Raw genomic sequence first — 27,135 nt, 5'->3', positions numbered from 1 at the left:
TTGTGGAGTCGCGATCTCAATGGTTTTTGGTGGAATAGAACAAACAAATCACTCCTCATGGCGGCCGTTTTTCGGCAAATCTCTCCTGTAATTTTGATTGTCACCCTTGTCAAAGTTGTCAAACCCGAATGAGTTTGAGGCGAGGGATGTGGACGCTTGCTAAAATGCTAACGTTAATTGTGAAAGTCCAGAAGTAAGACACGTCGTGACACGCTTCCCGCAGAACCTCCGCAATAAAAGTCACTACACGTCAGGGGTCAAAACACTTTTATTGTGACGATGTCCAACAACAACAGTGCCTCTAACTGTGCGCAAATGACAATTTCAGAGCTAATTTTCTACTTCGAGCCTTGAAATTTGCATTACCAGCCAAATTGGCTAGTAAAAATTTATGACCACCTGCCAAAATGAATTTTAACCCTCACTTGGCGGGTTGGGGGGTGTTAAATTAGAGCCCTGATTTAAATTGTAATTGAATTTTGATCAATTGCACAGCCCTATAACATACTACAATTTCAAGAGTCCGATAATTATAAATGCCTCTACAAAAAAAGTCTGGAAACTTATTGAAGGCACCTCGTATCCTTGTTAACCAAAAGTTTAGCGTGTTAGATGTTAAAATTAAATAAATAACACACTGTAGTTATTTTATACCAGTCAAAAAAAACAAACGCTATTTGTTGGTGCTTGCATGGTCAAGAACGTCCGCCTCCCAGTACAACTCTCCCAGTACAACTCTCTCAGTACAACTCTTTAAACTTTTCGGGTGAGCAAGAAAAGCATGGAGCGCCGCCGGGTAGGGATGTAACGATGCATTGAAAATCGATGTAATGCCAAAGTAAAGTGTCTAAAATATTCATCAATGTAAAAAATAAAAGCATCGATTCACAACACTATGTAGTGTCTTGCACAGTTTTTTATTGTTTGATGGGTCTTTGAAGACGCCAGTAAAATCTTGGTTAGATTTTTGTAATTGATCAATTTAATGTTTTATGTTTTGTAAGTGGCTCCTCATTTACTTAATGAGGCACTTTATCGTCTGTGTGTCTATAGCCTGTGGCCGCGATGAATTACAGTCGCGGTGAAATACGTTTTGCTGATGTAGTGTCTTACTAGTCCAATAGAGGGCCTCATTCTTACACTTGTTGAACAGATACAGTATCTGTTTACAGTCTTTGTCTTTTGATTTGATTCCTCTTAAACAAGCAGAGCAATAAAAACAACAAAGGAAAGAAAAAAAAGCACAATCTGATAAGATGCAAGTTTGAGAAGGGACAGAAAGAAGCAAAACTTATCAATTAGCCATGTATAGTATTTCAATACATTTTAGAAGAGTAAAAAAAGTTTAAGGACAAACTTCCTCGTGAAGAAAAATAGTAGAAGACTCAACACGGAATCTTCAACAAAGCTTCTGGACCTTCATTCTTCATACTATCTGTCTTGCTGCACAAACCTGAAAACGTGTTGCGAGGGCAGAATATAACTTTAAAAACAAAGCACTGATAAGACCTAAATGTAGTTAAATAGTCAAAATTATTAGTTGATTTTCGAGTTAAAAAAAAAATAGTTTAATATATATATATATATATTTAAAAGTTACAAAAAGTTTATGTTTGTAACATGGATCAAATGTAGATGTTAAAATAAAAACATCTTTTGGGTATCAAATGTAACAAAAAAAAATCTAATACAATCGAAAATCGGGAACTGAAAATTGAATCGAATTGGGTTTGAGGGAATCGTTACATCCTTACCGCCGGGCTAATATAATGTTTGGGGGAAGCCGCCTGACTGTTGTCTTGTTTGAAACGCTTAATGTTCTTGTATTCTTGTGTAGGGATGGGAGAAGGGGGTGCTGGGGATGAAAAAGGCTGGCTGTCGTCTCATTGTTGTCCCACCGAACCTTGCTTATGGATCACAAGGTGTCCCTGACTGTGTCCCAGCTAACAGCACTGTCATTTTTGAAGCAGCACTAAAACGGGTGAGCGCCTGTACATTTTGCTGCTAATCCATCTAAATATGCCAATAGAGTAATCTGCCACATCATATTGTAAATCTAATCCAGCAACCTTTTCTTTAAGAGGCAGTATCTTTGGCAACCTTTATTACATTTATTACATTAATAATTTTAATCAAAGCAGTATCAATAATCTGTAGATGTATATTTTTTGTTAACGGCACATTCTTTTCAGTTATATTTATGTGTTATAGGTGAAAATTTCCAAGGAGTGTGGCTCTGATCAGGCCAGTGCCGGTTCCAGAGATTCCGGTACACTTTCCCCTGCCCCGAGTGTTGAGAATTTGACCCCAGAGCCACCAGTGCAAACAACTGAATTGGATCCAGGCAAACCAGGGTGAGGCTTGCACCTGAAAAACATACATTAATTATCAAGCTTTTTTGCATTAGGCTTTTTTCCTGTAGGGAGACACCTCTGCGCACAAAGTCAAATTCCCTTAGTGAACAGCTCACAGTAAGTAATGCCTGATGACTGTTTGTAACGAGACATTTGTAACTAAATGTGTTTCTTTCTGCAGCAATTTCAATAAACTAATGTGCAATCTTTGTCCTTTATCAGACCACCGATGCCACTAAGGCCAAGCTGATCTCTCGTATGGCAAAGATGGGACAGCCCATGTTACCCTTTCTAACATGCCAGACTGAATCTTGTGACTTTGAATTGGAGGTGAGTGTCAAGCCAGGGTCCGACATTAACAGGGGCCCAATGACCCGGGGCCACCAGGTGCCTGGGCCTGGCCACCCGAAGTTCACTGATGCTGCCCCAACCAAGACACCAGTACAATTTTTTTATTGTCCATATTAGAGGTGTGAATTGCCTAGTACCTTGCGATTCGATCTGTATCACGATTTATAGGTCCCGATTCAATTCGATACAGATTAATCCCGATATAAATATAAGTCAATTATTGCGAAAAATAATAATTTTACTCAAATTTAGAAAATACTAATCAGTAAACTTGTACATGTACACTGTAAGATTTGTATGAAAATGTACTTCTGGCTTATAACTGTGAGCCACTGTATTTAAAAAACAGGTTGCAATCTGTTTCATGTATGAACAGCATTGAATTTAATTGCTTTATTTGTAGATAAAGTGCAAAGCAGTCCATTTACCTAGAATTTTCTCAGTATGTAAGAAAACTAGTCGGTTTTATGTTTTGCAGCATACTGTGTGCTGAAAATAGTATGGCTGCATTTAAAAGAAGTACGTTTCTCTCGACGAGGAGGGGAACCGTTGCCCTGTTCTGAGGTCAGGAGTCCTCTGAAGCAGGTTTTCAGCCAAGATGTCTTTGTACATTTCTGCATTGATCTTTCCCTCAACCCAGACTAAACCATGCGTCACTGCAGGCATGGTAGTGCCTGGTTTCCTCTAAACAAGGGGTGCCCAAGTCCGATCCTCGAGAGCCCCTATCCAGCTTGTTTTCCATGTTTCCCTCTTCCAACACACCTGATTCATGATCAGGATCGCTATCAAAGCTTGCTGATGAGGTGATCATTGGAATCAGCTGCGTTAGAGGAGGGTGACATGGAAAACAGGCTGATAGGGGCTCTCGAGGACCAGACTTGGGCACCTCTACTCTGCTGTAAACATAAGATCTGGCACTCACGCCAAAGAATTCACTCGTTTTCTCATCAGACCATTGAATTGGTCTCTTGTGGACTGATAGTCCTTCAGATACCTTTCTTCAGGTAACAGCAAACTCCAGTGGGCTGCCATGTGCGTTTTACCAAGGACAAGGAGTATCTTCTGTCTGACCACTTTACCATACAGGCCTGATAGATTGATTGGAGGTGGCTGTTCTTCTGGAAGGTTCTCTGTTCACAGAGGAATGCTGGAGCAGTGTGAATGTCAGGTTATTGGTTTTGACATCACAGTCAATGAAAGCCTTCTTTACTAGAATTTAAGGTCCAGGATCTGAGCTGGGTGTTCTCAGCCCTGCTACTTGCGTCTCCTCTGACCTCATGATCCACAAGTGAGTGACGGCAAACTAATGTTATATGCGGTATATCTGCTTTATTACATTTTCTTGAAATCTACTTGGGTGGTGGCTAATTTACTTGGGTGGCCCGCCCAAGTATTAACATGGTGTGGGAAACACTGCATATGCTGCAGGTCTTTATTATAAATCTAAGTAAAAAGCAACGTTTATAATTTTGAAGAATTAGGAGATTGTCATTGCGTTTCTTAGATATGATGTGAAATGAATGAGCCGTTGATCGGCTGTACACTCTAAAAAGAGAATTGTTAAACCAATTTAAGATTACAAATTGAATTGTTGACCAACTTCAAAAAATCACTTCAATTGGTAACACATGATTGAATTAAGTTAGTCCAAAGTTTAAAAAAAGGCATTATCTAATAAATGTACAGTAGTTAAATGTTGCCTTTTACGTTATTTGTTCTTGCTTGCATTATGAGTATGTTGGGTAAGAATGGTATGTGTGTGCATTTAATTACATGGGACCCTGACTGCGGGTAGTATGATAAACAATGACATCTCAGGCCTGTTGACTGAGCCAAGGCAGCTGACAATCTGCATTGCGATTTTACAGGGACATGCATGCACATCTGCGTACGCACGTGCCTCTGCATACAAGCATGTGAATGCGTGCACACGTGTCATCTTTTTGCACCACTTTGTCACTCAGGGCACCCCACTAGAAAAAAGGTCCTGGCTCCGCCACTGTCAATGACTCACTTATGGTCAAGGAGAACAAGAGCCTGATTCACTGATTCACTGATTCACATATTAGCAGCTTTTTTTTCTTTTCTTTTTTTTGCTAAAGGTAAAGGGTGTGAGGGATAGAATATCAGCGAAACAGGAAACAGGCGTCCATTATTGACGGACGTAGTAGGTCCGTTGGTACTGACCCCAGAGGTGGGATCAAGTCATTGTTTTGCAAGTCACAAGTAAGTCTCAAGTTTTTACCCTCAAGTCCCAAGTCAAGTCTGACAAGTCTCGAGCAATTTACAAGTGCTACTACACTTTGACTTTCAATCAATCAATCCATCCATCTACTCGCCCACCCAAACAACTAGTAGTGCAACGGATCAGAAAAGTCATTGGATTGGATTGTTAAAAAAAAAAAAAAATTAAATTAAATAAATAGAACTTTGTCTGAATTTATTTTATAAAATGCTTTTGCCCATTCAATTTGAAAAAATATATATAAACTCAAAATGTCTAATATAGCTGTTAGTTTTTAGAAACACAACTTTAAGTGCTATATAAGGCAAGATAAATAATTATTTTATACATTATCCATGTATAAAATAACGTATCCTGCCTTACGTTATATTGCACTTGTAATGCACTTGAAGTTGTGTTCCTAAAATCCAAATGGCCATATTGGACATTTTTATTTTTTTTAAAGCTCGTTTTTTATAATATAATTATAAATTAAGGCAATTTTTATTTTATTTTATTAATAATAATGAAAAATACATTTAGGTGCAATTTAAGGCACATTCCCTTCGTTTAAACAGGGAGAGTGGATTGCAAAGTAGCATAGGTCCACAATATTGAAAATAATATGATTCTTTAAGATCATTTTTGACATAATCGTGTAACCCAATTTTATACAGTATTGTCAGTTAATGACACTATCTAATTTTGTGCAGGATACCACCACCAGTAGAGCTAAGAATCTGCCTGTTGCATCGTCTCCTGTACAGATCTCTTCAGCTGCCCCAGTTCAAGCACAGGGTAACCGTTTTTCTGCTCAATCAAAGCCATTCACCCTGCACTACAGCTTAAGTCTTAAATAATACAATTGTATTCCTATGGTCAAACGTTTATAAATCAGATTTATAATCATACCAACTGTTTTAAAGATATGTGACCCAGACAGTGATAAAATCTACATAACCAGTGTTGGGAACGTTTATACTTTATAAAAGTAATTAGTTACGGTTATAGTACCACTGATTATCACGCCCATCTAAGTGTGGGGTGAAATTCGTTCTCCTCATTTGACCCATTCACTGAGGGAGCGGTGAGCAGCAGTAGGAGCTTGCGCTCGGGGATCAGATGGTGATCTAACGCCCACAATTCCAACCCGTAATGCTGAGTGACAAGCAGGGAGGCAATGTGTCCCATTTTTATAGTCTTTTTTTTCTTGTTTCTCCTCAGTGCTTCCACATCCTTACCCTGTTCTTCCTACTAATGTACTTCCCAACCTTGCCAATTTTGCTGTACAGCCTGGTTTGCTAGGTAACACACACACATTTCAGGTGAGCCTCCCTCTCATTTTGTCCTTATTTATTGGAAACACTTAAGGTTATGAAAGCAAATAAAATTGATTCTTGTTCATTCTTAGTCATTATTGTTGTTGTGTGAATGCTGAAAGCAGCAATAATTCACACAATAATTAATGACTTATATTATTCAGATTCTTTATTATACTCATCATTTTTATTATTCTCCTCACTTTCTCATCTTCATTCAGCTGCCACATACAATTTACACCACTCCAATGCCAACTTGCTCCAAAATTGCCATGCCAAATGGACTCATATTTTTCTCATTCCACTTATGTACAGTTTCACCCACTTTTACATTTAATATAAATTTTTTCCCCATTCATTGTCAATGGGACAGTCATTCAACTTTCCACTCCCACTCCCTTTCATACAACAATCATAATTTCCAGATGTTTGATACTGGTCAGTGGCGCAGTTGGTAAAGTGCATTGTCCAGTAACCAGGAGTTTGGGGGTTTGAATCCCAGCTCCGACTGTACATTGCAAATGTATCCAGGGCCTGGTTGTTCAAAACTCGGTTGTAACTTTAACCACTGGTTCAGTAGATTTAACCGACTGTTAACTTTAACGGCACTGTTATCTTGTTCAAAACTATGTTAACTTTAACTGGCTGTTAACTTGCTGTTAAAGTTAACACACCTTAGGACTGCCGCTATCTTTTTAACAGTGTGCTTAACTCTACGTTTGTGGCTAATACTTCCTTTATGATGCCCTTTGAGCGCAAGAAAAAGAGAGTCTATCGAGGGCTCGACTTTGACATCGGTGATTATTCTGATGAAGAGTTACGCAGTAATACAATGCCAAGTCTCATGCTGAGTCAAAAGAGACAAAATAAAAAAGTGTTTTTTAAGACGAGTTCTAAAAATGGACGGAGAGGGGGCTTTCCCAGCATGTAGTGGGAGGTGATTCCAACGAGAGGTTACCTGTGACGTTTGCTCAAACAGACAACAACACTGTGAATAGCGGCTAATTATTTAATTTGAATTCATAAGTATTTTTTTTTAAATTAATTATAATTTAAAACAATTACAAATATTAGTGATAGTTACAAATATTAGATGAAAAATACACACATATTAGATGTATGTAAATACACAAACAAGACAAATAATTCAAAACTATTCTAGCAAAATATTACATAAAAAATACAAATCAGTCAAAAATACAAATGTGTTAGATAAAAAAACTGACAAAAATATGAGAAACAAAATCAGACAAAAACATGCAATATTATATGCTACAAAAATTTTAGCAAAAATACAAAAATATTACAAAAAATATTCACTGAAAATACACACAGTGGATTTATTATTTTCTAAATAATGAATTCCTAAATTGCTTCAAGCATTGATTGAATAACGTTTTCTTCATCAGCGGAAAAGTTCCTGCTTATTTCTTTGCGCCGAGTGCCAGTGGTCGTTTCTTTCGCCGACCCGGAAGTAAACAAAAAGAGGAATTGTGTGATATATCGGTGCTAACGAGTGACGCAAACGGCATGGTTAACTTTGTTTGTGCCGTTAACAAACAGCGTGACTAACCGTGTTTTGAAATCTGCATATTTAACAGCCCGTTAGTTAACGGCGGGTTAAGTATTTAACCGCCGGTTAGGGGTTAAACAGTGGTTAAAATAACCAAGAATTGAACAACTGGGCCCAGGCCATTACGCTAAGTGATATGCTCTATACCTACTGACTATCATATCTATATTCAGCATCAATGACAGCTCTCGTATTATACCACATTATTCAGTACAAATACACAGTCTGTCATGAATTTAACAAGTCTGTTAGCTCAGTGGCTAAGCACATGCCTTCCACCGGGGAGAACATGGTTCATTTCCCATTTTAGTCCAAATGTATTTTCATATAACAATAATCATTGTCTAATTATTTAACGTCTATTGTATTGAATGTCATTTCACATTGTTTTTTTCTATAATATTCCATATTTTCAATGACAAAATTCACTCATTCAACATGGCAATCAGCAAATTCAACTACAACTTTACATACATACCATTTCACAGATCCTTCAAAGTCCACAATAGTGGAGTGGTTAAAGCACATGCTTTGCGTGTGGGAGATCGGTGTTTGAATCCTGCTTGGAGCAGATTTAGTCCAAGTTAACTCTTTTACTGCCAAAGACGTTAAATGACGTTCTGCAAAAACCTACGGAGGAGCGCCAAAGACGTTAAAAGACGTCCTCCCATTTTTTTTTTTTTTTTTTTTGAAACGGGTGCTGGGAAGGCTTGCGGAGCTCTCCTGAAAGTTTTAAGCAGGTTTTTTGAGCCTAATGACTATTTTTGGCCCCTAGAGGGCAGCGATGACTCTCTTTTGACAAGATCGGGTGGGCGTCAGTAGAGGCGGAGCTAGAGCGTTGAGCAGGAGATCAGAATGGAAAACAAAGGAAAAATGGCGGCCGGTCGCGAGGAGCTAACGCCAGAGCCGTTTTTTTCAAAGACCAAAAGCATCGCTAAAAAAGCACATTGTTGATGACGATCATCATCATCGATGATGAAGATGATGGTGACTCCGTGGTTGGAAAGCATTGACGCGGCAGTAGAAGACGTTAGATGGAGCTAGATGGAGGAGGGAACGGGCAATGGCGAGCGTTTGCAAGCAGCTCTACACTTACAAGACGAAAGGCATCGACCAACGCTAAAATAGTACATTGATATCCATGATGATGAAGGTGAATCCGAGCTTGACGGCGAAATTGGAACCGCTGACGCGGCGGCTATGACGGTGTCGTAACGCGGAGCGCAACCGAGCACGCACAGGCGGACGTTCGATCGGACGACGGAGAGTGCCCCGAGTCCAATGCATATTCATCGGAGGAAGTGTGTACAGTCTGCTACTTGCTTTTTATTCCCCGGAAAAAAAGGCCGTCAAGAAAGTGTAACGTTTGCACGCAAAACGGACCAATGTGAAAGTGAAAGTAAACTGTGTGCGAGTCCTGGCGTCTCCTTGTACGCAGGAGAGCGTTACAAAAAGAAAAACTGTATTTGAAACATCCACATAATTGTAAGTAGTACCACAGTTGCACACATTTGTAAATAGTTTGCGAAATTGTTTTGTCAAATTGTTACACTGTTGAATGGAAATAAACGTATTTTGCAATCAAAAAACACTTTTTCATTGTTGGTGAAAGCGTTTTACAGAAGTAAAGCACTATTTAGGTGTTTGTGGCATCATTCATGGACAAAAAGAAGTGTACAATTCACTAGAGTGCATGAAATAACATCGTTTCACAAAAAGCTCTTTTTCTCCGTTTTTTGTTTCAAAAGAGAGAATTTCGGTGAAAGTAACCATTTTCTATTGTTGATTACTGAAGAACGGAATAAGGTAGAAACAAACTTTTTTTTTCTGATGAAAGCTGAGAGTCCAATCTTTCATTTGGTAGTATGTGTGTTTCCATAGTCCAAACACAACATTTTCTGTGGACCTTGAAAGATCACTCAAAATGCTTAAATCGGCTGGCACTGGCGACAACCCGTTTTTGAAAACGTCTGGCAGTCAAAGAGTTAAAATTCATATAATAATCATTGTCCAATTATTTAACATCCATTATATTCAATGTCATTTCATATTCTTATTATACTACTGTGATTATGTTGTTGTTGGTGGTGGGGGTGTTGCTGCTGCTGTTGTTTCAAAGCTTTACTCCTACACACAGACGTCTGTTCCTACCAATCAGCTCCAGTCTGTAAGCCAAGTTTATCCTGCTCGTGTCCCATTCATTGGTAAGATAAGAATTAGACTAACAAGAAGAATTTAAAAACATACTTTAATGTTTGTATATTTTAACTATATCATCCAGGCTCCAATGACGTGACTTCCTACTTGATGATTGAGACCCGACAGCAGAACACAGAGATCCGGTTAGCTGTCGGAAAAGTAGCTGAAAGGGTTGATCAACTTGCATCAAAGGTACAAAATCCAAGAGCATGCAGAGTATGGCTTTAACACAAACTAGCCCTACTGTCTACTTATATTATTTTATTTGTTAGATCGATGACCTTCAAAGGCAGGGAGCTGTCTCCTTGGGCTTGTCTGGTATATCAATGGAGTCCTCCATGATCATGCAAAACGTCCAAAGAATCATCCAGGTATATGCCAGTAAAAATCATTTTACCACCACTTCGTGTGCCTGTGGCACCCATTATAGTACCTGCGATTGGACATTGACGTGTTAATAATGTCAGTGCTCTCGATCAGGGGTGCCAATATAATTTCATTGCAGGCCAAATTTAAATGGCAGTTACCCTTGATGGCTGTGGTGGTTTCATGTTTTACCACTCCAACATGCATGCACTCACATGCCAATATTAAGCCTTAAAAAAAAAAGGTATGCAACACACACACACGGCTAAGCCTTCTAAAACAGGTATGCCACAGAAGGTAGTGGTTAAATTATACACAACATTAGAAGAGTTGAGGCGTCCGCATTGGCATTTTTCCTCACAAGTCTGTACCGCTCAGTGAAATACGGGCTTAAAAGATTGCTTTTTTTTTTTAGGTTGAGGTTGTTCAGTAACCAGAAGGTCAGCTGTTCGATCGCCACTCTCCCCAAGTCATGTGTTGTTGCGTCTATAGGCAAGGCACTTCACACACATTGCCTCCAGTGCTACTCACACTGGTGTATGGAAGGTGCGAATTGTTTTGTGGTGGTCAGAGGGGCCGTAGGCGCACACTGACAGCCACGCTTCCGTCAGCCTGCCCCAGGGCAGCTGTGGCTACTTAAGTAGCTTACCGCCACCACAGTGTGAATGTGTGAGTGCATGAATAATGTATCCATTGTGAAGCGTCTTGAATTTTTAAGAAAGAAAAGCGCTATATAAATCTGATGCATTATTATTATATTATTAACTCTTTCACTGCCATTGACGTTTATAGACGTCAAGTAAAAACCTACGGAGCACTGCCAATGACGTCTAAAGACGTCATCCAATTTTTTTTATTTTATTTTTTGAAACTGGTGCAGGCAAGGCTTCCGGAGCTGTGGTGAAAGTTTCCAGCCGGTCTGTTGTGCCTAATGACTATTTTTGGCCCCTAGAGGGCAGCGATGACTCTCTTTTGACAAGATCGGGTGGGCGTCAGTAGAGGTGGAGCTCGAGCGTCGAGCAGGAGATGAGAATGGAAGACAAAGGAAAAATGGCGGCCGGTCGCGAGGAGCTCACGCCCAAGACGTTTTTTTCAAAGACCAAAAGCATCGCTGAAAGAGCACATTGTTGACGACGATGATCATCATCGATGATGAAGATGAGGGTGGTGACTCCGTGGTTGGGAAGCATTGACGCGGCAGTAGAAGACGTTAGATGGAGCGAGATGGAGGAGGGAACGGGCAATGGCGAGCGTTTGCAAGCAGCTCTACACTTACAAGACGAAAGGCATCGACCAACGCTAAAATAGTACATTGATGACGACGATGATCATCATCGATGATGATGAAGGTGAATCCGAGCTTGCCGGCGAAATTGGAACCGCTGACGCGGCGGCTATGACGGTGTCGTAACGCGGAGCGCAACCGAGCACGCACAGGCGGACGTTCGATCGGACGACGGAGAGTGCCCCGAGTCCAATGCATATTCATCGGAGGAAGTGTGTACAGTCTGCTACTTGCTTTTTATTCCCCGGAAAAAAAGGCCGTTTGCACGCAAAACGGACCAATGCGAAAGTGAAAGTAAACTGTTGTGCGAGTCCTGGCGTCTCCTTGTACGCAGGAGAGCGTTACAAAAGGAAAAACTGTATATGAAACATCCACATAATTGTAAGTAGTACCACAGTTGCACACATTTGTAAATAGTTTGCGAAATTGTTTTGTCAAATTGTTACACTGTTGAATGGAAATAAACGTATTTTGCAATCAAAAAACATTTTTTCATTGTTGGTGAAAGCGTTTTACAGAAGTAAAGCACTATTTAGGTGTTTGTGGCATCATTCATGGACAAAAAGAAGTGTACAATTCACTAAAGTGCATGAAATAACATCGTTTCACAAAAAGCTCTTTTTCTCAGTTTTTTGTTTCAAAACAGAGAATTTCGGTGAAAGTAACCATTTTCTATTGTTGATTACTGAAGAACGGAATAAGGTAGAAACAAACTTTTTTTCTGATGAAAGCTGAGAGTCCAATCTTTCATTTGGTAGTATGTGTGTTTCCATAGTCCAAACACAACATTTTCTGTGGACGTTGAAATATCACTCAAAATGCTTAAATCGGCTGGCACTGGCGACAACCCGTTTCTGAAAACGTCTGGCAGTGAAAGAGTTAATATTGTAATAATGGCAAAACTCAACATTTATAATGCACACTATTTTCAAATATAGCAGTACAGGGAGTACTTAAGTTACGACGTACACGACATATGACGTTTTGACTTTACGACGCCCGTGCCTCTTCCATAGCACCTTCTTTTTCGTTAAATTCCCACAGTAATCACGCCGTTTTTAAAGTTATTTAAAGTTGTGTGTGTTTACCTCCACCAACGGGCATCCATCAAGCAGGTGAGCTCGCCAACAGGTGCGTCACATTTCCATGTTTAAGTTTCCATTAGCTCCGCTTTGCCGTCCATCAGCAATGTCCGTGCGGAAACACAAAATACTGGTTCTGGCATCTTCCGAGTGGCACAAAGGTTTATTTTTAACTCTTTGACTGCCAAAAACATTAAATAACGTTTAGTAAAATCCTACGGAGGAGTGCCAAAGACGTTAAAAGACGTTCACTATGTTTTTTTTTTGGGGGGGGGGGAAACGGGTGGAGGAAAGCCTTGGCCAGCTGTGCTGAAAGTATCAAGCAGATCTAGTTAGTATAATGCCTATTTTTGGCCCCTAGATGGCAGCGATGACTCTCTTTGGACAAGATTGGGTAGGCGTCAGTAGAAGACGTGAGGCGTAGCTAAAGTGTTGAGGAGAGAATGGCTGAGGAAGCGAAAATGGCGACCGGTTGCAAGCAGCTCACGCTTGAGCATTTTTTTCAAAGACGAAAAGCATCGTTCAATGCTAAAGAGCACATTGATGACGACGACGATGATGATGATGGTGACTCCGAGGTTGACACCGAAGTTGGAAGCGTTGACGCGGCGGCTATGATCACGTCATAAAGCCTCACCGGCTAGCGATGCTAACGCCGGAAAACGCGGAGCACAACCGAGCACTTCTGCTCAGGCGGACGTTCAATCGGACGACGAGTCCAATGCATATTCATCGGAGGAGTGGGTACAGTCTGATCATGGAGAAGACACTGGTTCTGGACTACGATGCCACCATGAATGGAGTGGATACGATGGATCAGAACATCTCTTACCGCCCGGTATAGGAACAGAAGGACATGAGGAAGCCAGACGTAACACCACCGTAACGTCACCATATCATGATCCTGAGAGTAGACTTGATGGCAACATGGCCAAACACACACTGCAGTATATACTTGCTATTCACCGGAAAAAAAGGCCGGCAAGAAAGTGTAGCGTCTGCACGCGAAGGTGCAATCGCAGTGAAACTAATCTGTTGTGCAAATCCTGCTGCGTCCCCTTGCACGCAGGGGAGTGTTACAAAAAGAAAAACTGTATTTGAAACATCCACACAATTGTAAATAGTACCACGGTTGCACACATTTGTAAATAGTTTATGTGGCATCATTCATGGGGAAAAAAAGGTGTCAAATTCACTAGAGTGCATTAAATAATATCGTTTCACAAAAAGCTTGATTTCTCCGTATTTTGTTTCAAAACAGAGCATTTGGGTGAAACTAACCATTTTCTATTGTTGATTACTGAAAAACGGAATAAGGTAGAAACAAACTTTTTTTTCTGATGAAAGATGAGAGTCCAATCTTTCATTTGGTAGTATGTGTGTTTCCATAGTCCAAACACAAAATTTTCTGTGGACCTTGAAAGATCAGTCAAAATGCTTAAATCGGTTGGCACCCACGGCATCCCTTTTCTGAAAACGGCTGGCAGTCAAAGAGTTAATAACTGTGCAAAGTATTTTGACATAAATTTCGACTTTAGCGGGTAAATCCAACTTTTGCGGAAATTCGGGCTACGTCGCGAGGGTAGGAACAGAACTAATTCGTAACTCGAGGACTCCCTGGATAGAATATAGGAAATATATATATTAATATAGTAGGACCTCCTGCAGTCACACAATCTGGTGTGACTGTGAATGAAAACGCCTTGTGATCAGTTTTGTTTTTCTTTTTTTTTCTTTTCTCTTTTTTGACAGTTTTTTTTAAGCTAATAACACTGTCAAGACTGAACAGTGTGCAACAAACCTTAATATTTTGTTTTTAGCTGACACAAACTCAAAATAGTGACTGTACTTTCATATTGAAAATGAGAGTCTCTCTCCTTTCCTCCTGCTGTTAATGGACACGTAGGCTACTCGTGCGATTTGTCAATATGTTTAAAATGCTGATGCCCTCACTCAGACGAGGATGGGAAATTTAATACTTCCACAATGCATTTCAGTATGTACAATATCAGCGTTTCCCTTATGTGTTCTATTATGTATAATTATTTCAGTACATTAAGTGAGTAATAGTGTTAGGAATGAGGTGTTTTTTCTTTATTTTTATTTACTGTATTCATAAGTTTTGCATTACAATGCATGTGTGCGGGAGGCGCCATGGATGAGAAGTGTGTACTAGTGTTTATTTAACTCCTGTAAATTCTTGCTCACTAGTGATGGGAACAACCGGCTCTTATGGGTCGGCTCACTTAAAAGAGCCTGCTCTTTCAGCTCTTCAGAATGATTTGAGCTACAAAAAATAAGTACAAAAAAAACTTAAAGCACTTAAACTAATTGACTAACTTATTAAACTAATATAAGCTATTCACTTTTTTACTCCTAAAATAATTTCAAGTGAAACAACTGATATAATTTCTTCTTCTGTCAGAAATTACCTGGTTTTGGAGAATAACCTCTCAGGAGGGACTGACATTGCTACAATGCACTGCCATAGTCTCCATCCAGCACCAAGCAGCAACAGTTGTATTAAGAGACACTGGCACTTTCATTAAAATCATAGTCATAAGTTTTCCTTTTTTTTTCTTTGCAGAATCTACATTCTGCCTTTGTATTGTCAATAAAGTTTAAATGTGTCCAGAATAGATAGAACTACTTTTCCTTCATTTTCTTTACTATTACTTGCAAGCGTGTTCATGTTGACTATGAACTCTCCCTTGCTCTTTCTCTCTGTTCTCTCTCCCTCAATTGCCTTTCGACTCTGTGCAGTCAGAGACTAATTGTCAGTTATTTGTCAATAACTAATTGACAATTATGGACACCGTTTAGTTCCCGACTGACTTGCTCACTACTGAATCCTGCAGGCGGTCAACAGTAACTGCTTGATAGCAGTACAAATTGTCACTCTTTGACATGCTGTCCTTTATGTATGTAAGCTTATGTGTTATGAAAAGTAGTTTCAAAGTAACTTTAAAAAATAACTTTAAACTGATTACTTATGTGGAAAAGTAACTTAGTTGTTCGGCCTACTCCAAAATGTGCTTATTTTACAGCAACACACAACTTTGTAACGTGATACTGACGTCACTGATTATAGGTCACGACTCGCATAAAAATGTAAAAAAAAGAAAAAAAAAGTTTTGCGGTAATCAATTTTTGGTCTTATTTTGACATTACAAAAAACTTGGAATTTGAACAGGGGTGTGTAGAACTTTTATGTCCACTGTATAATATCCTTTCCTTGTTTATAGGAAAATGAATGTTTAAAGAAGGAAATATTTGAGAAGGGTTCTCGTATTGAGGAGCAAAACCGAAAGATTAGTGAACTATTCAACCAAAGCCAAAGGTGAGTTTAAATAATTTTTAGTTGTCTCAATTGTTACTGTCCATAGTCCCAACTACAATGCCTTGTCATGTATCTCATGTAGATATATGAAACAGAGCAATGCACTTATGGAAAAGAGCAATGACTCCCTCAAGTCTTCGAGTGAACAGAGTCAGGCCAGACTACTGCAGGCTGAACAAGACAAGGTCAGTGTTTCTAATGACTGCAAAATGTAATGGGCTGAAAATGTAGCTCTGCTTACACTGGTTATGTCACTTGGCATTTTGTAAGGAACAAATAACGTCACAACACAATTCCGAATTCCTTTTTTTTCTCAAGCACATTAAAGAACTAAACAAACTAGATTTTTTGAGTGGCCTCTATCTGCTAAGCCGTTCTTTTTAATTTTGTTGTGGAGAGGTGACTTCAAGTCATGATGCAAAGGTCCCATTTGGCATGGATGTACTTTAGGTCTATAGAGATAAATTCTTCCTAATACACAAGTGAGCTCATACTTTTTACCTAAAATACACAATTTTTTTAAAAATGTTTTTGATAGGCCGATATCTTTGCTTCTTTTATATATGATGTCAGATTTGGTGTCACCCTGTTCGTTTTGGCGGTCAAGTGATCTAAACAAGTGCATTTTTTTTGTTTCCTTTCGGACAAGTTACAACAGATTTCACTTATGGGGAGAGATTTGTCTCAAAATTATTCACACAAATAAATTTGGGATTTTCACGTGTTTTTGGGATTGACAAATACGTCCGTAATTTCCATGGGTTTTTCAGATCCACAAACATTTTTGCGATTTTCACATTTTTCTGATCCACAAACATTTTTTCAATTTTCTCGTTTTTCAGATCCACAAACATTTTTACGATTTTCACGTTTTTCACGTTTTTCTGATCCACAAATATTTTCGCAATTTTCACGGGTTTTTCAGATCCACAAACATTTGTGCGATTTTCACGTGTTTTTTAGATCCACAAATATATAAAATATATCAAACAAATATATTGATCTTCACCTCTCTTTTTTAATTTTGTCTGCATTTTCCATGACTTATGCTCGTGAGTTGTCGAATGTGCGTTTGTGGATCGTCGCGCATGCGCATTTATTTTTTAGATAAACATTATGCTGTTTCAAGATATTCACACATACATACACACAAGTCCCTCAGATATTTACGCGTATAAGGCCCGTTCCTTTTCCGTTCACGCAGAGGCAGTGTGACTGGCTCCATTGAACGGGAACAATTGAAAATGAAAAACGTAAAACGAGCCGTTATCTGATCTTCTACAAATTAAGGTCGCATTTTGTTTCCCGACTTGTGTAAGCTAAACACATAGAGGATCAAATAAAGACTCAATTTTTCGATTGCTGCTGTGTTAGTGGAGTAGAAGAAAAATTGACAGTAAATCATCTATCTGACCTCGACATCTGGCTCTTGGAGATTAAAGCTTACAGTTACATGTACAGCGCCTTGTAAAAGTATTCATACCTTTTGAGTTTTTCAACATTTGTGCATGGTACGACCACAAACAAATATATTTCATTGGAATTTTATGTGCAAGTTAAACACAAACAAGCACACAATCGGCGAGTGAAACAAAGTGTATATGTTATTTCATTGACTTTGTTTACAACCAAAAAACGTAAAAGTAGTTTGCAAAAGTATTCAGCCCCCTTTTTGTACAGTGCCACTTGTCTTCAGAGTGATGTCTTAATTGATCACCTGTTGCCCTTATGACAAAATGTAATCTGTTATGTGCGTAATCAAGTCTCAGTATAAATACAGCTATTCTGTTCTGTGTCAGAGGTCTGTTAACCCATTAAGGCCTAATGCGCCAGGCAAAACGTGCCTCTAAAACCTATGGATGACTTTAGAATCACCTCCGAAAACCTAAAGTTTTACTGGATATTCAACAATATTGTCAATGCCTACTAAATAACTTTACTAAAAACTAGTGCTGTCAAAGTTAAAGCGTTAACTGATGAATTAATCACAAAAAATTATCGCATTAATCACAAATTAACGCAAATATATATATTAATAATATATTAATTTTGACAATAGATTATCCTTTAGCGTGACAGCGGATGGCTACGTTTAAGGTAGCACAGGTTGTGTTTGAGCAATAAAGATAATTTCATGCATAAAAAATAAAGCATTTAATGAATGTTTGCGTATCACATTTAGAATATTTGTTCATGTCAATATCAGGGTCAATTTTTTCCATTTTAAATTATGCAAGTAATTAACTGATTAGAAAAAGAGGAGGATGAGCGTGTGCAGTGGATAAAAAAATATATGTGTTTATATGTTTATAATATTAAACATAGGTTTGTAAAAATGCCACAGGTGTTCACTCCGAAATGTTTTGTGAATTATGTTTCTATCTGCTTCAGGAGCTGAGATATCAATTGTTTAGTAAGCATTGACAATAATAATATTTGATGTTAATAATATTTATTTTTATATATTTAATATTATAAACCTTAAATACAGTAATTTCTGGACTATAAGCCGCTACTTTTTTCACTTCGACCCTGGTCAAGGTGCATCTTACCCATCAGATCACAAGGTGGCGCACTATAAAGGAAGTGCAAGAGCGTCAGGCAGAGCAAAACAAACCAAGTGAGCCCAAATACAGTAGGAGAGAAAGAACGAGAGCGAGACAATTTGCACTCTCATTACAGAAAAGAAAGTAGAGGGAACTCGTATAAACCGGTGTGGAAACACCTGCGGCTTACAGTCTGGTGCGGCTTGTATGTGTAACAAACTTGAGTATTCCCCAAATTTTGCTAGCACGGCTTATAGTCAGGTGCGTCTTATATTCCAGAAATGACTGTATATTAGAAATTAAACTAACAACTGTGTCGTATCTGCGAATATATTTACCTTCAACACTGGAGCGCAGTTGTAATAACCTTGTGGAATCGAGTGGTAATTATTCGTCGTCCATTCCGTTACAAAGCCGTTTAAATATTCAACATCCTCATTGTCTACAAACATATTTCTTGACAATATGCCACTGTCGACATACAGTGGTTAATTGTACTTGCCATTTGATTTTTCTCTTTTCCCTTCAGTGTGTCATTTGTCATACATAATTTGCTTCCTATGGTTAACACAACCATGTTATTTGTGCTTTTGCAAATAGTTCACTCTTTATTGAGGCATAGGGTTTCATTTTGCCTAGATCTCCAAACCCCATACTGTGACTGTATCTAACTGATTCCCCACCTGATATACCACCAGATTCAGGTGAGGGAAGAACTATCATCAATCACAGCTCATCTTTCTCAAGTGAAACTAGAGACTCATCAGCAGAAGGTTTTGGAACTGCAGACTAAACTGAGCACAAGCCTTCTTGAGTGTGAACGCCACTCTAAACGCATCTGTGAGCTAGAATCACAGCTGGAAGGTTAGTGTTAATACATTCACCTTCATAACAGCTAGGTCAATTCCTTGGTTTGTTGTATCCTGAAAACATTTGGGTTTCAAATCAAAAGATTAATATGAGACTTTTGATGGTATTTACTATTTACAGCTAGATGTGTTAACCCGTGGATGTTTTTCGTCTTCTTTTAAATAGACTTGTGGGATTTGAGCCCAAAAATGGCTCTGCTTTTGACATGTGATAACTAAGTCTGTTATGAATTAATTTTTTTTTGCTTACAGCCACTCAAAATGTTTAGGGGCATCAGACCTATCCATACATACATCATGGAGGACCGAAAATGGCTAAATAAAAGAATAAAATGAATAAAAACATACATATACATATATATATATATATATATATATATATGTATATTTATTTATTTATTTATATATATACTGTATATATATATATATATATATATATATATATATATATAATTTATTTATATACACACACACACACACACAGCAGCTGAAATAAGTATTGAACACGTCACCATTTTTATGAGTAAATACATTTCCAAAGGTGCTATTGATATGAAATTTTCACCAGATGTTGGGAACAAACAAATTAATCCATGCATGCAAAGAAAACAGAACTAATAAGATCAAAACATTATTTGTGTGTAATAACGTGAAATGAAACGGGGAAAAAGTATTAAACATGCGAAGAAAGGGAAGTGAATAAAGAGAGATCACATCCTGATTCAAGGCAATTTCAGTGTCCTTGAGGATGTTCCAAATAACGCAGCCAAAGGGTCTGGCAGAACTGACCTCCTGATATATCTTGGACAGCCTATCTTTAGTCCCAGGAGCCCTGTGAATGATCTTACACTAAATGAGACAATGCCATGCATAGAGCAAAGACCAGTGCACTCTTTTGCTGCAGCCCATAACTGGGAGTGGAGTCATATTTATGCTTTGTAACAAATACTGAATAATCCTAAAATTTGCTGACCAGTAATAAAACCAAAAATTCGGGAATGCAAGGCAGCCGTCAGTTTTAGATCTTTGCAAAAATAGCCTCCATGCCGTATTCTCCTCCCAAACAAAAGACAAAATAAGGTTATCTAAAGCCTGGTTCACATGGCAGGAGAATTGGCCAGATTTTAGCCCCGAATTTCCCCTCCTAGTCGCAAGGACGCGCCGACAAGCAAACGATAATTTAACAGATAATCCTGCCGTGTGTGTTGACACCACACACAGCGCATCCCGATATCGGCGCTCGGAAAGACCTCCGACTTGAAATCGGGGATATTCAACATGTTGGATTATTTTGGCCCGACTTCGCTCCGTGAGCGGTGTGCCCCGAGGACAAACCACAGCGCAGCCGGTTGACAGTGACGTGCAGCCAATCAGAAAGCGAGCCGGCAAGGAAGCCAATGGGGAATCCAAAATCAAAAGTCATGACGCAGCAGTAAGTCCGTGCTTGCGCTATTACTCTTTATTTTTTATTTTTTATTTGTGTTTTTTTTATACACGCACACACATGCTACACAAATAAACGTGGTCTCCAGTGGAACGCAAACCCGCGCTGCCAGCACCGAGGACACCAGAGCCCATATACACTCATAAACTCATAAACAACGCCTTTTCTTTTTATGCCGCTTTTTTGACTGAAAACCAGGAAGTATCGCGACTTGACCTGCATGTTTGTTGACTCGGAAATCATGTTTAATCTCGAGAGGTTTTGCGAGACTTCCCGTCACATTCATGAATGAACTTGGCTCGTATGTGGTGTGTTGATTGTGCAGTCTGGCTACACACCACACACGGTACGTTCAAAACTGTTACTACTGTAACTACTACCTTGCCGTGATTTTTTTATCTTAACGTGTGGTGTCTCTCAGAGTTTGGAAGTCGTCCGACAATTTTAAAATCTTGCTGTGTGAACCAGGCTTAACTTCCTAAAGAAAACCTTGTGAGGAAAATGGGAAAAACACTGAAAAAGATAAAGAAATCTGGACATGTTCATCTTAATTGAATTGACACTTGCAACTAGTGAAAGCTGAAATAGAGACCAGTGATCCAAATCCTCTTTAACACGTTTAAAAGGGGAAGAAAATTTGCCTGAAAAAGAACCTCAAATCTGTCTGTAACATGCACACCAAGATAAGTAAATTGTCTATTGGCGATTTTAAATGGTAGTGTATCCAATGGGGAAATTTTGGCTGCAGTGTTAAGTGGCATCAGCCCACTCTCGTTAAGGTTCAGTTTGTAGCCTGCAAACAACCAAATGTTGAGAACATAGATAAAATAGTAGGCATAGGCCAAGTATAATAAGAATGGCCTTTGAATTCTCGGTCTATAAAAATCAGAGATGGCCAATCTCATATTATAAATGAACAAAAGACACAATCACTGACATAACATTGCAGTGAGAATGTGCTTTTTTGTGTCAGAGCTAAAGGAAGTAGCAGAAAGAGCCCAGGCCCAATACCGTGCAGAGATGCAAAGATGCAAGGAGATTGAGCTAAAGCTGGAAAAAATGGAGGAGGAAGTTAACGACCTGAAGACAAATCAAGATGGTCTAACACAAGTAAGTGTCCTTCATAATGTTGTTGATTGTGTCACTTCACTTGGCAGCTCGGTACTGTACTGTTAGTTTTTATGATTATGCATCCTGGGTGGGTATCGTGGAGTAACTTTAGATGCGATATTATCACAATATGTTTCCAACAGCAATGATAATGCTTCTGCTTCTGACGGGCAAACAAAGCTTTAAAAAAAACAACATTCAAACATCTATCTAAAGTGTAATCTGTGATAAATTCTCAAACATTTTCGTTTTTAGTAGATTACATTAAATTGGGATCATTACTTTTTGACTGCCCCTCCTCGTACAATTTTTTTCTTTTTTTACAATACAAAAAACAAACGTCACAAACATAACCAACAAACCCCGAGAAACCAAAACAAAAAACAATCTCAGTCAAGCTAAACCAAGGTATATGTAAACAAAACAAATATAACTCCGTCACAACACACACAAAAAAACGATATCACAGACATGACCAATAAACTCAAAACATACGGTACTAGTTAGAAACATACATATTCACATAACCTACAGATATATACACGTACACATACCATACTCCACACTCACACATACAGTATACAAACAAAACACAATATATTCCTGGTGCTACTTTCAACATACAGTTGTTGTGGAATAAAGAGAGAAAAAACAACAAAGATTCAGAGGACCAAAAACAGAAGAAAATAATTTATAGAAATGGTAAGTAAATAATGTATCTAATACATTAATTTAACTCAATAATACTAATAGTATTGTGCTAATGACAGGGCCTCAAATATTTGCTTCCAAACAAAATCAAACTGTTTTTGTTTATTATTGTCCGTTGATATAGTTCTCTCAATATGTAAAAAATATTTCATTAAAGATTTCCATTTACTTATTCCTGGAGGTTCTGTTTTTTTCCAATGTTGTAACAATAACTTCTTATAAACTAATGAATAAAATGAAAGTTGCTATCCCACTGGATATTTAAAAAAAATCACATTTTGAAGTAAGCGTAAACTGTTTACCTCTGTCGTAAACAAAAATCTCTGTTTACAGACAATAGAAAGCCAATCCTGAATATCATTCCATGTTTCATGTATTTTTCCACAGTACCAAAAGGAATGAATAAGATGAATCTAATTTATGAATTTTATCCCTGCTATAATAAATTATTGTATTTATACTGGATTCATCAAAGATTTTCATTGGTTATAACTGAATATCCATCCATCCATTTTCTTAACCGCTTGTCCTCACAAGGGTCGCTGGAGCCTATCCCAGCTGGCTTCAGACAGTAGGCGGGGTACACCCTGAATTGGTTGCCAGCCAATCGCAGTGTAACTGAATATGTAAGCTGTAAACATTCCTTACATCTTATTTTGGAATCAAAACTTTGTATGTCCCTGTCCCAGACATCATATATTTTACTTAATAAATCATTGCTATTTTTAGCATTAATAAAGGATTTTTAAAGAGCACTTATAAATTTATTTTTCTGATTACTCCGTTCCAAGAGGTACTTTAGTGTTGGTGGAACTCCGTTCTCTATATCACAACTCCTCTTACAATTTTGAATACTTTTCTGTCAACGACTTCCTAAAGTCTGGAACCCATGGCCATCAAATTCTTAAATTTCCGTCTTAGTGATGCTTTGCCAGGCTTTCCCTGCGGTGACTTACCTTGTTCCATATTGGAGAGTCTTGTGACTTTCACTTTAGTTTTCAGTCAGTGAAAATCATTCTCTCCTAGCTATCCTGTTACGTAGGTTGACTGGGATGCCTTTTGTCATGTTGATTATAAATAAAAGGTACACTAGACAACAGTTTACAGCACTACTATACACAACTGAGAGCTATTGTTGCTTGCATGATATGTTGATGTCATGGTGTTTGAAGGTTGCTTCATTACCTGCTAGTAGTGCAACGGATCACAAAAGTCACGGTTTGGATCGGATCAGGATTTGATTCACAGATCGGATCGTTTTTTGGATCAGCAAAATAAGTTAATTAATTAAAAAAAGATTAATAGTACTTTGTCTTAATTTACAGTATTTTGTAAAACACTTTTCCCATTAAATAAAAATAACAACAATTCAAAATATCTAATATAGCCATTTAGAATTTAGAAAACAACTTCATGTGCTATAAGAGGCAGAAACATTCTTATTTTATACATGGTGCATGTACATGGTGTCGAGACGAGAGGCAGAAAAAAAAAATCTATATCATTCATTTGAGGACTAATTTCACCCCAAGTTGCCAAAATGCTCTCATACATGCAATTTATGCAAAGGGGTTTCAACTTCTTCTGCTCCTAATATAGTGAAAGTGGACTAATCGTGTTGTTTTTGTGTGGATGCTCACTTTGTTTTTTCCCCACCAACCAATAGTTGGATTGTGCGCGATCCAAACCGTGGGGCCTAATCCGAACCGACCACGGATCAGTGACGATCCTTTGTTGCACCACTATTACCTTCTGTATGTCCAAATAATCATGGTCTTGCTTCCCCCCCAGACATGTCATCTTTGTCTAAGGTTTTTGTGTCTGAAATGTAACTTGTACATGTTCGCGGTTATGGTAAAGTAGGGCAATATCGTTCCCAATTGCTAAACATTTAGTTGCTAGAAGAGGGTCCATTAGTTTCCAGTCCCGGAAACTTCGGTTGTGATCTTCATTAACCAGTCAACTTCCTGAAGAAGTAATAAGGGTGAGAAGATCCAGCCCCTGAACATATCTTTAAAGAAAAATCCAGTGAACATTCACAATTGTTAATGTAACTGTTGTTGTAATTAACAATGAATCATCAATTTAATGCAAAGAAATTGTTATTCATAATCATTTTATTTTGACTTAAGTGGAATATACGTGTGTACATGGCCTTAATTAAATTCAATTTAAAAAAAATCATCAGCCTTATCAAATTGATTTATGATGGGGGCCATCTGCCAGTTCAATCTTTCTTGGGGCCGATGCCTGTGTACAGATGCACCTGTATCTTTTAAGATAAAACCACATTTTCTATTCAAATCAGTTGTCATTACACCCCTTATTACAAGACGTGTGTGCCACAGTTGTTTCCCACATGTTAATACTTGGGTGGGCCACCCAAATAAACTGGCTACCACCCAAAAAGTTTTCAAGAAAATTTATTAAAAGTTATATAAAAAAATTAACAAAGAAAGGAAAAAAACACGTGGTGCAGCCGCATATACCGCATGTAATTGCATGCTAGTTTGACGTCACTTTGTGGATCGTGAGACTGGAGGAGATGTAACAGGACTGAAACCCACCCACATTCACCCCCTCTTCCACCTAGCCCGCCGGAGTCCACCCACCCAAGTAGATTTCAAATCTGTGGGAAACACTGAGTTGACGTGGTGACAGCCTGTTTGAGACCGGTGATGTTTTTTTTTTTTTTGCATTTTGAAGGTGCACCTGGCAGCCTCAGTATACCCATTAAACCACTTTACCGCCCTTCAACCCGAAAATATCAGAATTTTTTCGGTTTAAGGGTGGTAAAGTTGTTTCAAGCTCTTAAATGAATTCTGGTAGTCTACACTTGCTGTTGCTGTTTTTTGCTGTTGTTTTTAAAAGCCCTTGTCCAAATACTTCGAGATAAATGTCATCAAAAGATTCATGTTGAGACACTAAGCAGTCAAAGTTGGAACACACCGAACATTTTATTTGAAAAATCCTGAATTATTATTTTAACTATCTTTAAAGTCTAATTGCTAACTTTAAATATTTTTCTTTTTGTCAGGCATGTCAGCTGAAAGCAGAGCTAGAGGAAAGGTGGACAGTAAAGTGCAAGCAGGTTTTAGCCTCAGCAAAAGAAAAACATCTTAAAGAGATGGCTGACCTTAAAGATGAGAGAAATTTGCTGGAGTTGAAGTTGAAACAGGAACAGGTGAGTTTAGTGTATCTCAAAGGCCTGTCTGCGCATTTTTTGTTATTTTTTGTTCATAGAACATGCTGTATTCTATTCATAGTTGTCTTTTTGAGATTTTTTTTACAGTGCAATTTGAAACATTTTCACGTCTGTTCTTGAGGTTGAGTCCTTGAGGTTTCAACATAAATTAAGTAAGAAATTTGCAGCCATGTCTATATGAGAGTATATGTATGCTCTTCAGTGTCAACAAAGCATGACCATAACGCTAGAGTAAGAGTATCATTTTGTTTTGAAATTCTAAATTGTGTTACCAGAAAAAAGGCTAGAGTGTGAAAAATTGAAAAATGTGAAAAATTTCACACATGCAGTAATTTCTGGACTATAAGGCGCACCTGACTATAAGCCGTGCTAGCTAAATTTGGGGAATACTCAAGTTTGTTACACATAAAAGCCACACCTGACTGTAAGCCGCAGGTGTTTTAATGTTACCGGACCGGGTTCCCGCTACTTTCTTTTCCATAATGAAGGCGCAAATTGTCTCGCTCTCGTTCTGTCTCTCCTACTGTATTTGGGCTCACTTGGTTTGTTTTGCTCTGCCTGACGCTCCTGCGCTTCCTTTATAGTGCGTCACCTTGTGATCTGATGAACAAGCCGCACCTTTGTATTAGCTGCAGGGTCGAATGCAAGTGAAAAAGTAGCGGCTTGTGGTCCAGAAATTACTGTACTTTGATTTAACTCCCACTTCCTGTCTGGCCCTAACTTATGTACATTTTTCCCCCTATTCCAACTACAAATACCAGGGGTCACACAATGCCACTGTTAAGGAGTTACTAGAGAGACGAGTGGCTGAACTTGAGATGAAACTGAATGAGCAAGAAAGTTTAGCAAATACAGCAAAAGAGGTAAATAATGTTGTTTTTCTCTACACAGACACACTGTCATACAGTGGAACATCAAAAGGTGAATGCCCCTGAGGTTTTACTCTGTTTATGGTCATTCAGAATTTAATCAAGAGTTGAAACCAGTCTTTGAGACCCTGAATTTAACAAAGCAGCAATTTAGACTGCTACAGGGAGTCCCCGAGTTACGTTCCTACGCTGGCGATGTAACCCAAATTTCAAAGTTGGATTTCACTGTTAAGGTCAATATTTACATCAAAATACTTTGTACAGTAATTTTAAAAAACATTTGCGCGA

The 27,135-nt window shown here is 38.4% G+C and overlaps 1 protein-coding gene across 3 annotated transcripts in view; it reads left to right on the top strand.

Moving 5' to 3' along the window:
* Positions 1–27,135, top strand: part of fkbp15b (FKBP prolyl isomerase family member 15b) — an 86,924-nt gene that overhangs the window by 30,742 nt on the left and 29,047 nt on the right. For all 3 annotated transcript variants that reach the window (XM_077562468.1, XM_077562467.1, XM_077562466.1), the window contains exons 9-23: positions 1,838–1,981; positions 2,212–2,354; positions 2,423–2,471; positions 2,577–2,684; positions 5,643–5,727; positions 6,154–6,254; positions 9,959–10,025; positions 10,103–10,212; positions 10,293–10,391; positions 15,999–16,093; positions 16,176–16,278; positions 19,338–19,503; positions 21,926–22,062; positions 25,811–25,957; positions 26,740–26,841. In XM_077562468.1, coding sequence (XP_077418594.1) covers positions 1,838–1,981; positions 2,212–2,354; positions 2,423–2,471; positions 2,577–2,684; positions 5,643–5,727; positions 6,154–6,254; positions 9,959–10,025; positions 10,103–10,212; positions 10,293–10,391; positions 15,999–16,093; positions 16,176–16,278; positions 19,338–19,503; positions 21,926–22,062; positions 25,811–25,957; positions 26,740–26,841 — 1,656 coding nt within the window. The remainder of the gene's footprint in view (positions 1–1,837; positions 1,982–2,211; positions 2,355–2,422; positions 2,472–2,576; positions 2,685–5,642; positions 5,728–6,153; positions 6,255–9,958; positions 10,026–10,102; positions 10,213–10,292; positions 10,392–15,998; positions 16,094–16,175; positions 16,279–19,337; positions 19,504–21,925; positions 22,063–25,810; positions 25,958–26,739; positions 26,842–27,135) is intronic.

This window comes from Vanacampus margaritifer, chromosome 3 (genome assembly GCF_051991255.1).
Source record: "Vanacampus margaritifer isolate UIUO_Vmar chromosome 3, RoL_Vmar_1.0, whole genome shotgun sequence".
Taxonomy (NCBI): domain Eukaryota; kingdom Metazoa; phylum Chordata; class Actinopteri; order Syngnathiformes; family Syngnathidae; genus Vanacampus; species Vanacampus margaritifer.
This window is presented reverse-complemented; position numbering and strand designations above follow the sequence as displayed.